We start from the raw sequence: 11,255 nt of genomic DNA, 5'->3' as shown, positions 1-11,255 counted from the left end.
AACACTAGTTCATCGGGTGATTTTTGCAATGCGGCGGGTGGAGGTGCCACGAAAATAGGAACAACTGGTGGAGGAGGATTTTGTTTGGGTGGTGAAGCTTGGGGATTATAGGAAGTTTCCCCTTGATAGTATTGGGCAATGGGGAAGCTCGTTGATGGACCAGTGGAAGGGTGTTCCGGAGTCCGAGCTGGTGAAAGGGTAGGAGTGGGGGGAAGTATTTGTGGTGTTTGCCCCTTAGCCCAGGCTAGGTGCATCCCAGCTATCTCTTGTCTCAACCTGTCTACTTCCTCCTTCATCATTTGCATCTCTGTCTTTTCCTCCTCAACACTTTTGTCCGAACCAGACATACTTTCCGGAATGGGCCCTTTTGATCTTGTGTGGTAATGGTAATCTGCCAGAACGTTCTAGCGAGCTAACTATTTTGAAATCTCTTTCTCTGATAATAAACAACAAACTTGTTAGCGTTAGAGTTTAACACATATTGCACTTTCACATTGGGGAATGCAATGTTCCTAGGCAGCTAACCATTTCTAACATGTTTTTGTTTTGACTGCATGCGTCATTCCGGCTTATGTCCTTTCTTTATTCACTTTGCCTTTTATTTTTATCTTTTAGTGGTGGTCGAATCTTATGTGAATCGCCTACGTATTATGTCCCCGCATGAATCAGACCGGGCGTAGTTCTGCCACAAGTAAAAATAAAGATACAATTTTGCATTTTATTACCAAAATATGCTATTACAAGCTATATAAAAAAAATCAGACTCCACACTATTAACATTATTTGATATGAAAAGAGAACAGAGGGGTAGACAACAGACTCTTGAAAACAAACAAGTGCAGACTTGAACTAGGGAGACATTAAAGGCTTGAATTTGGTGCCCGCGAGGCATCGTTCGGCCTTTCCGCGGGCTTTGGGGTCAGGCCTCTTTCCAGGCTTTTTAATTCCTCCATGATCCGGTGGACATAACCCATGACTGAGGCAAGAAGGGTATCACGAGGCATTTCCTCACATGTTAGGCACTTCGTGGTGATGTAGTGCCCAATCTCATCGATCCTACCCCTGATTCTATCCCTTTCCATACACAGCTGTTCTATTCGTTGATTCTTTAATCCCAATACTTTAGTGTTGTCAACGAGATGATCTTGGAACCTCTCCATTTGTTCTTCCATGCGGGCTATTGAATCATAGCAGCGCTCCCTGTCCGTCCTAGTATTTCGGGCTTGTTTAAAGACCCTATCTCTGAGAGTGGAATTTGTTTCTCTTAATATTGCAATACTCCCTTCATAATCCCTTCTCACTTGCCATAGGTGCTTTTTCCGCGTTGCTGCACCTTTTACCCATCTGGCCCGCATTCTTGCTATGCTAGCCTCGGATCTTTCCAAGTCTTTTCGGCTTTCAATGACCTGATTCCTTAACCTTGCTATCAGCCTTTTATCGGACCGGCTTCTCCGTTGGTTGTCGGCATCCATTTTCATTTTCCGGATTTGCGCTTTGAGGAACTCGCTTTCCCGGACTAATTTGTTCTTTTCTCCTTCATCGGCAACAACCTGCACCTTGTTCTCAAATTTCACATCCTTAATCTGTTGTTTCAGCTTGCCTATTTCGGCCCGGTATTCCCGCTCTTTGGCCAACCAGTCCCATGGTTCTTGCGACGCCTCAATGAACTCTTGAATGTGGGCTTTTTTGGCTAGTCGTTCTGGCTCATCTCTTACAACATCTCTCTTCCTGTACCAAGCGATATAAGCCGGTGAGACTTCACCTCCGGATAAGTCGCGCACTCGAGTGTTCACCGTTAAATACTGGCATTCATTCCATATAGAACGAACGACTTCTTCATGAAATTGGCCATTGATACCAACCTCGATTGCATAAATACTGAGATTTTCATCTGGGTGTATCACCTGACACCTCCCTAACTGCCTCATCACTCGGTAAGGTGCATAAGGCTGAATGCCTCGGAGTCCCATTAAGAGGAAGTAAGGACCCGTGGCGGGCATGTACACAATTTCTTCAACAGGAAGCCAACCCAATGTCCACCCTATTTGTGCTGCTGTGATGGTGCGAAGGCAAGATACCCAGTCTTCAGACCCTTCTGACAATTTGAGCCCCGAAACCCTCGTGTTATATCCTTCAATGCAACCTTCGTTTGTAGATCTACATCTCATATACTGAGGATGATGACACAAGTGCTCGATCATCCACATTTGCAATAACAAGTTGCATCCTTGGAAAAAATTTGCCCCAGCTTTACAGGCTGTGAGAGCTCGATATATCTCGGCCACTATCATAGGGGCTAGCGTGCTTTTGTTGTTGGTAATTAGGACCTTGACGACTCCAGCCACCTTTAAATCAATATTTTTGTCTTTCCGAGGAAACACCACAATGCCCAAGAATGCTACCATAAAGGCTAATCGCCTATGTTCATCCCATTTTGTCCGATTCCCTCTGCTGCAAACCCCGCTTTCCAGATCGTCGAACCCTCCTATATGCCCATACCTCTGGTATATGAACTGCAAAGTAGAAAAACCCCTATCCAATTCAGAGTACGGGACTCCCTTGCTTATCTTCAGCAAATCCATGAACTTGTGCGAATTGACGGCTCTTGGAGCAATCAGAATATTTGTGCCTTAGCCCCTCAGTAATGTCCATATATCCTGCTACCTCTTCTAAGGTTGGGGTGAGTTCAAAATCCGAGAAGTGGAATACGCTGTGGGCCGAGTCCCAAAATGTAATCAAGGCCTTTATGATGTCACATCTGGGTCTGACGTTCAACAAACTGGTGAGACCTCCCAGATGTAGTTTGATCTTATCCCGCTCTGACTTTTCCAAATCCTCCCACCATAAGCGCAACTCCAAAGGGATCTTGCTCCTAACTGTCACCGGCAAACTTGGACCCGGGCTCATTCTGTATGTTTGTTTAGGGTGATTAACACTCATTGGACTCAAAGAAAGAATAAACTAAAATTGACACACATTAAAATAAAACTTCGGTCTTGTCAATACGGCCTTTCAGCACTTCGAAGAAGATTTAAAGGCTGTGTTTTACCAATCGGACAAAATATTGAAAATGACCAAAAGTGGCTATTTTCGCAAAAAACAGCCTTTCGGCGTCTTTGTACCATACACGTTGGGCCTGGGCCCGCATTGGCAACGGACTGCCCTGCTTGCATCATTTTCAGATTTTACGAATCATATTCGGAACCCAACTATAACAACTCGTAAGCATGTAAATAAATTAGGACCTTTTCTCTTTCATTTTTAGAGACAAATTTAATAGAAAAAATGTAGGCACTTTAGGATTATCCTTTTAAAATAAATGAGATGAGCCTCGCCCAATAAAACGCACAAGTTGCAGGGCCCTCAATAATTGGTTAATAATTGTATAGACTTCGGGATCGGTCGTTTAGCAAATTTCACGACCTTACCCAAAATAATGATACGCTAGTCGTTTTAGGCGCGCCTTTAACAATTTACTTTCTTAAAGTCGGGTGCACATTTATGTGATCCAAATCCAAATCTCAACAGAGTCGAAATGTGTCGATAACCACGGGTACATTGATGTGACGTGGTTCGAGATATGTTTTTCACAATGTTGTAATTATCTGTTAAAATAATAATAATAATAATAATAATAATAATAATAATAATAATAATAATAATAATAAAAGCGGTAAAGAGTTTAAAGTTTGCACATAAGTTCATAATTGTATAAATCAGATAATCAAGCCGAATATGACAGTTGAGCGACCGTGCTAGAACCACGGAATTCGGGAATGCCTAACACCTTCTCCCGGGTTAACATAATTTCTTATCCGGATTTCTGGTGCGCAGAATGTTAAACAGAGTCATTCTTTTTCTCGATTCGGGATTCAACTGGTGACTTGGGACACCATAAATCTCCCAAGTGGAGACTCTGAACCTTTAAATAAAATTCTGTTTCGATTGTCCTTTAATTGGAAAAACTCCATTTACGTCCCTTAGCGGGGGTCGCAGACGAAAAAGGAGGTATGACGACATAAACCTTATTGGAACTCCTACAGAACTCCAAAAGGCAACTGATTATTTAAAGAAGGAATTCGAGATGAAAGATCTCGGAAAGACAAAATTATGTCTCGGTTTGCAAATTGAACATTTGACAAATGTGATTTTTGTTCATCAATCTGCCTACATTAAAAAGGTATTGAAACGGTTTTACATGGATGGAGCACATCCATTAAGTACTCCGATGATTGTTCGATCACTTGATGTGATAAGGACCCGTTTTGACCTCAAGAAAAGAATGAAGAGCTTCTTGGTCCTGAAGTACCATATCTTAGTGCAATTGGTGCACTAATGTATCTTGCTAACACTACAAGGCCTGACATAACTTTTTCGGTTAATGTCTTAGCAAGATATAGCTCTGCTCCTACAAGGAGACACTGGAATGGGATCAAACACATATTGCGATATCTAAAAGGGACTACCGATATGGGCTTATTTTATGGAAATGATTGGAATCCCGATCTTGTTGGTTATGCCGATGCTGGGTATTTATCTGACCCATATAAGGCTCGATCTAAAACAAGTTATGTGTTTACATGTGGCGGCACTGCCATATCTTGGCGATCGACTAAGTAATCAATTGTGGCTACTTCTTCTAATCATGTTGAGATAATTGCTATTCATGAAGCAAGTCGAGAATGTATTTGGTTGAGGTCTATAATACATCTTATCCGAGACAAATGTGGTTTGAAGTGTGAAAAATTGCCCACAATTTTGTATGAAGACAATGCAGCATGCATAGCCCAATTGAAGGGAGGATTCATAAAATGAGATAGGACAAAGCACATTTCCCCAAAGTTATTTTTTATACATGATCTTCAAAAGAATGGTGATATCAATGTGCAACAAATGCGTTCAAGTGATAATATGGCTGATTTGTTCGCCAAATCTCTACCAACATCAACCTTCAAGAAATTGGTGTACAAAATTGGGATGCGAAGACTCAAGGATGTGAGTTGATGCTCTCATCAGGGGGAGTTAATACGCGTTGTACTCTTTTTCCCTTACAAGGTTTTGTCCCACTGGATTTTCCTTGCAAGGTTTTTAACGAGGCAACCAAAAGGCGTATTTCTAAACATGTGTACTCTTTTTCCTTTACTATGATTTTTTTTCATAGATTTTTTTTCCTAATAATGTTTTAACGAGACACATTATCTTTGGACATCCAAGAGGGAGTGTTATGATAAATATCACATTATGGTGGATGTCTACTCTTCTTCCATGATCTTCATCTCAAATGCTTAATGACATATTCAATGACATATTTTGTATGTTCAATGACATATTCCATGACATATTTTCTTCACTTTTTATGCCTATATAAAGGCCTTGTAATAGATAGGAAAATACACACAATTGAAGAAGAAATAAGAATCTCTCTTCCTCTCTTTCTATCTATATCTCTTAGTTTGTTTTGTTTGTTCTATATTATTATTTTGGGTTATATTTTACAACAGAACTCATCTTTTAGTTAAAATGACCAATGATAATTTGGGAAAGAGGTTAATTGATTAAAGTGGATGTGCAGAAAATACCAGACGTCCAACCAGTCTTGTTTTAATAAACTCAACATATTTTTCCAATAATAGATATTTTGTTGTGTAATCGTCACCCAAAAAATTGTGTGAAAATTTTATTCAGTGAATTCAAGGCTTCAAGCCTGGGTATGGAGATACTGTTAGAAGTTGCATCTGAAATAAGGATTGTAATAAATGCAGCAAACGGATTTCCCGTCAAAGGGATGTGGAAATTTTCTTCCTACAGGTAGGGGTGTCAATGGTTCGGTTCGATCGGTTATTTTATAAAATTTGTATCATACCAATTTTTCGGTTACTCTATTATGTATAACCAAACTTAGACTTTTCAAAACCGTCTCAATCATGTCGGTTTCTCTTCGGTATTTTTTTAATATCATGTAAAATTCACCAGTAGAAGTAGGATTGCAATAACGTACGTTCTTTTATAGGACTTAGCAAAACTCTCTAGACATTTTTACTGTTTAAAGGGTAATGAATAAAAAAAAAATATGGCTAGAGTATAGATCCATCAACTATTCTACAACAGCGCAAAAGAAATCAAACAAAGGCAAAGAAAATATTAATCACACGAGTTGAAAGATATACCAAGCTGAGACTCAAGAATAAAGTCTAAAGAAGATTAAATATTCAAAAAGATAAATCTAAATTATATGAAAGGAAACATATTCAATACATTGTAGTTTGCTACTCATAATTGCTAGAATACTTTGTGTCTTGCTAATAAAGATACTTGAAATAACTTAGTTTAAGTAGAAGTAGCATAATAGGTTTTAGGAATTAGTATTTTGAGTTTAATTACTTGTTGGCTTGTAATAGTTTTCATAATTCCAAGGCTCAAAGAAAATTTAATGCATTATTATTTTTAAACTTACTAAATAAATATATTTTCTACATGTAAAATTTATTCGGTACGGTGCGTTTTTTTTTATAAAATAAAAAACCTACCCTAATTATCGGTGTGGTTATATATTTATATAAAAACCTACGGTTTCTTAAAAAGAAACCTAAAAATCAGTTCGGTGCGGTACGGTTCGGTCGGTTTAGTCGGTTTTCGAATATCCATTGACACCCTTTCCTACAGGGGATTAAATTGCTTGGTTTGGTATAAATATTGGGGCTATAATTTTGAGTCCAAAATTCATTTTTACACCAAACTAAACTAATGAATGCAACATGTATATATTTTATGTCTCTCTATCTCCACAAGATTGGGATAAGACTTGGTACACAATATCTTCCCTCGAACCCCAATATGTGATGGTTTTTTTGTTGTTGTACCATACACTCACGAGTGCTAGTTAAAGGCCACGCCACATTAGGTGGTTGGTAACAAGTAATTTTATTTTAGAATTTAAGACAATCTGGTTCCACATCTCATCAATGACAGCATGAATGCTCTGTGATTTTTTGTTAAGCAGATGAGAAAGGTATTTACCTTATTACTCTATATTTTCCATTTAACTTTAAATTCTTGCACATGCAAGATGAAATTGAGTGAAAACTCGTCTGAGAAGGACATCAGATATTAAAACTCTCTGTAATAGATCGTAGTGCCGCTGGAAATGATTGGTAAGGTTAATTGTAGGAAAATGATTTTGGCTTCCCAAAAACATAAAAAAAAAAATTATTTTTATTTTTACCCAAAAACATAATTGATTGTGCTGAATTGAATGATTAGGTCTTCTAATTTACTTTCTTTTTTCACCTTTGATTCCGGGAGCTTATGATTAATATTTGGACAACCGTATTAGTCTTTTAAAGATTTGTGATTGATATATATAAGTAGAAGTCTAGAAGAAGAATTTCCAGGAAAACTTCTTTCAAGATCATTCTTAAACCAAACTTTTAGAAACAGTTTTTGAATAGAAGAATTCCAAAATTTAGAAATTTCAAAGACATGAATGTGGAGATTTTTGCAAGGTTTCCAAGAAAAATTATAATTCATGGATAAAAGCTTAATTCTTGTTAGAATTAGCATGTTTGGCCAAATTTCTCCAAGGCCAAAAGTACTTTTTTTCCTCAAAACAAAATATATTTTTTAAAGTTGAAGTGTTTGGTCAAGCTTTTTGAAGAAGACAAGTGCTTTTGAGTAGAAGCGGTTTTGAAAAAATAGAAAAAAGTAATTTATTTCCAAAAGTACTTTTGAGAAAAATAAATTTAGAAATACTTTTTAAAATCTCGAGCAAACACTAATTGCTGCTCAAAAGGGCGTTCAAATTAATTAGTCAAATACAAACTATTTTTCACCAAAAATACTTTTGAGAAAAATATTTTTTAACTTGTCAAATAAATTTGGAGCGAAATCGGTTAGAATCAATAAAGCAAAGATATTAATAGATATTTTCATTGTTAACAGATATTTTCATAGAATAAATCAATCTAGATTCAGTGGCAATTGAGAATTATACATGAGATCCCTAACTTGTAATGACGGAACCAGTATTTATGAATCCCGGAAAAAGTTAAAGGGTATATATATATATACACGTATATTTTAACTTAACTATACAGTGTAATTATTTCAACAAAATGATATACGCAGACCTTACCTCAAACTTGGAGTAGAGAGATTATTTTTAAATAGACCCCCGACATCCTTCCCTCCAAAAACTTTCCACCTTGCTCTTGGGGAGACTCGAACTCACAACCTCTCGGTTGAAAGTGAGGGTTGTTCTAACATAATCCTATGTATAATATAACTCCTCTTTCACACTCTTCTCCAAAAATATTCTTCCATCATCATTTTTTTCCTTTACCCTACAAGTCGTATTGAACAATTAAGCTAATACAAATTGATCCACACTCTTGGCGAGGTTCTCAAATTGATTCACTAATATATACAGTATAGTTTTAACTCCACATGAAACTAATTGGGAGTAATTTATACTTCAGTAGCTAAATAGGGAACTCCTACAATTATACTACATGATTATAAATTGAAATTTATTAAATATGACGTATTAATGTTAACTAGTAGACAAAGATCCATGCATCTTATAGGAAGAAAGATGCATATCTTTAGCTTAAGATTATTTATTAGAGCATATAGTAAAAACTAAAAATATCCAACGTATAACTCCAAACAAGAAACAACCTTTCTTTTCTTTTACATAAACAAAATACATCACCGCCACAGTTGACAGTTGACACACACGAGACCAAAAAATCCACTGTCTTTGTCGCCCCATTATTTATACTCCCAATGCTCTCCCCTTCCCACTCTCACTTCACCATTTTTCCTTCCTCAAAACTCTCTGTAAAATGGAAGGAAAACCCATTTCCATTTCCTTCCTCTTCACTCTCTCCTCCATTTTCCTTTCCCTCCTTGCCATTTCTGTGTCTTCCACTTCCCCTCAATACCAAACATTAGTCTTAAATTCCCTCCCCAACTCCCAACCTCAGTCCCTCTCATGGGCTACCGAAGATTTCGAAGCCCAACTTTCCGGCGATGGGTCAAACCCGGATCCGGATTACACACTTTCTGTACAGTTGCATCACGTCGACTTAGTATCTCCTTCATCCTTCAATGCTACACCTCACACTTTGTTCAAACTCCGTCTCCAACGTGACGCTGCTAGAGCTAAGGCACTTTCAGACCTCGCCGCAGCTAATATCACCGTTGGCCGCCGCGGCGGTGGACACCATGTTGTCGGCGGCAGGGACTTCTCTAGTTCTGTTACTTCTGGACTCGCTCAGGGTAGTGGTGAGTACTTCACGCGCCTAGGTGTTGGTACTCCTCCCAAGTATGCTTACATGGTGTTGGACACTGGAAGTGACGTCGTTTGGATCCAGTGTTCCCCTTGCAAGAAATGCTACACTCAATCTGACCCAGTTTTTGACCCGACGAAATCCTCCTCCTTCCTTGGTGTTTCATGCGGGTCCCCCTTGTGCCGCCGATTGGATTCTCCGGGCTGTAACCGCAAGAAGTGCCTTTACCAAGTTTCATACGGCGACGGTTCTTTCACCGTCGGTGATTTTTCAACTGAAACATTAACTTTCCGTAAAACACGTGTCAACAACGTGGCCCTTGGATGCGGCCACGATAATGAAGGTTTATTCGTGGGGGCCGCCGGGTTACTTGGTCTCGGACGGGGAAGACTGTCATTTCCGACTCAAGCCGGTCGGAGATTTGGCCGGAAATTCTCCTACTGCCTTGTGGACCGATCTGCTTCCTCTAGACCATCCTATATAGTCTTCGGTGAATCAACAGTTTCTCGAACCGCTGTGTTTACCCCACTCGTCACTAACCCAAAACTCGACACGTTTTACTACGTGGAGCTCACCGGAATCAGCGTCGGCGGCACTAGGGTTCCATCCATTAGGCCGTCACTGTTCAAACTAGACGCAGCCGGTGATGGTGGGGTGATAGTGGATTCAGGAACATCAGTGACCCGGTTGACCCGACCCGCTTACGTGGCGCCTGAGGGACGCTTTCAGAATAGGTGCTGCAAATCTGAAGAGGGCACCAGATTTCTCGTTGTTCGATACGTGTTTTGATCTGTCAGGGAAGACGGAAGTTAAAGTGCCGACGGTGGTTCTGCATTTCAAGGGAGCTGACGTGTCATTGCCGGCGTCGAATTACTTGATTCCGGTGGACAGTGATGGAACATTCTGCTTCGCATTTGCAGGTACAATGAGTGGATTGTCAATAATTGGAAACATTCAGCAGCAAGGTTTTAGGGTAGTGTTTGATCTTGCTGGTTCTCGCTTAGGATTTGCTCCTCGTGGCTGTGCTTAAATTAATGACTCGTAATTAAGAAAATTAGTTCCCTAAATCCCCAGTTTTATTTGTTTGATTGAGCTAGGTTGGGGTGGATTAGGAGAAGAGAAAGAAACATGATCAAATGTTGTATGTTTGTATTTTATGTGCTGAATTAATGTTGTAATACAGGCCAACCTTGCCCCCATTTTTTAATCTATGTGTTGGTACAACATACTCCAACCATTCTCCATTTTTTTTCCCAAATTTTTTTATATTCTTTTCTTTCTTCTATATTATATCATTATCTTTTATTTCAATTTCATTTTTTAATTTTCATTAAACAAATTCTATCTTTTATTTTTTATTAATTTGTAATATCCATGATTAAAATAATTCCATAAAGTTTCAATTTTAGCAACAAATAATATTTTATATTCGCACCTTTCAATTTTAACAATATCTGATATTTTATATTTGCACGATTTATTTTTTGAGATAATTATATTTTTTTGTACAATTAACTTATAATTTTACATAAAAATAATAAATGCATGAAAATTAATTTATCAAAATTATACACCAAAGTTAAGATATAATATTAATATTATAAAGATATTACATAAATATAATTAAGTATATATAAAGAGATAAATTAAAAGATTAAATAATAAAATAATAAAAATAAATTGATGAATAGTAATGGGGAGATGAATAGTGTATTTCATATTTGATGGAATACTATTCATCCCCTTTTGGAGACAAAAACAGGGAAGGGTTGGGGCAAAATTCCCCCAAAAATTTCCCCGGGGCAAGGATGGAGATGCCCTAAGAGATAATTCAGAGAAGCAGTTACAACTTGTAGTATAGAATGTGATTTGTAACCCAAATGTGTTTTCCTATAGTAGCTTCAAAAATGTGCGGCGCTGCTTAAATTTGGCATTGCTATATATGTATGCTTTCTTCGAGTTTTG

General features: G+C 38.1%; 1 protein-coding gene across 1 annotated transcript; it reads left to right on the top strand.

Annotated features, from left to right (window-relative positions):
* The first annotated feature begins 8,771 nt into the window (after positions 1–8,771).
* LOC107798880 (aspartyl protease family protein 2-like) lies at positions 8,772–10,514 on the top strand. The gene is given in 2 exon segments (XM_016621911.2): positions 8,772–10,001; positions 10,003–10,514. Coding segments are annotated over 2 exon segments (1,476 nt in total). The 5' UTR covers positions 8,772–8,843; the 3' UTR covers positions 10,321–10,514.
* Positions 10,515–11,255: the final 741 nt, after the last annotated feature.

The sequence above is a fragment of the Nicotiana tabacum genome, chromosome 7, assembly GCF_000715075.1.
Source record: "Nicotiana tabacum cultivar K326 chromosome 7, ASM71507v2, whole genome shotgun sequence".
In the NCBI taxonomy this organism is placed as follows: Eukaryota; Viridiplantae; Streptophyta; class Magnoliopsida; order Solanales; family Solanaceae; genus Nicotiana; species Nicotiana tabacum.
Note: the sequence above shows the minus strand (reverse complement) of the source record. Positions and strands in the feature narration are given on the sequence as shown.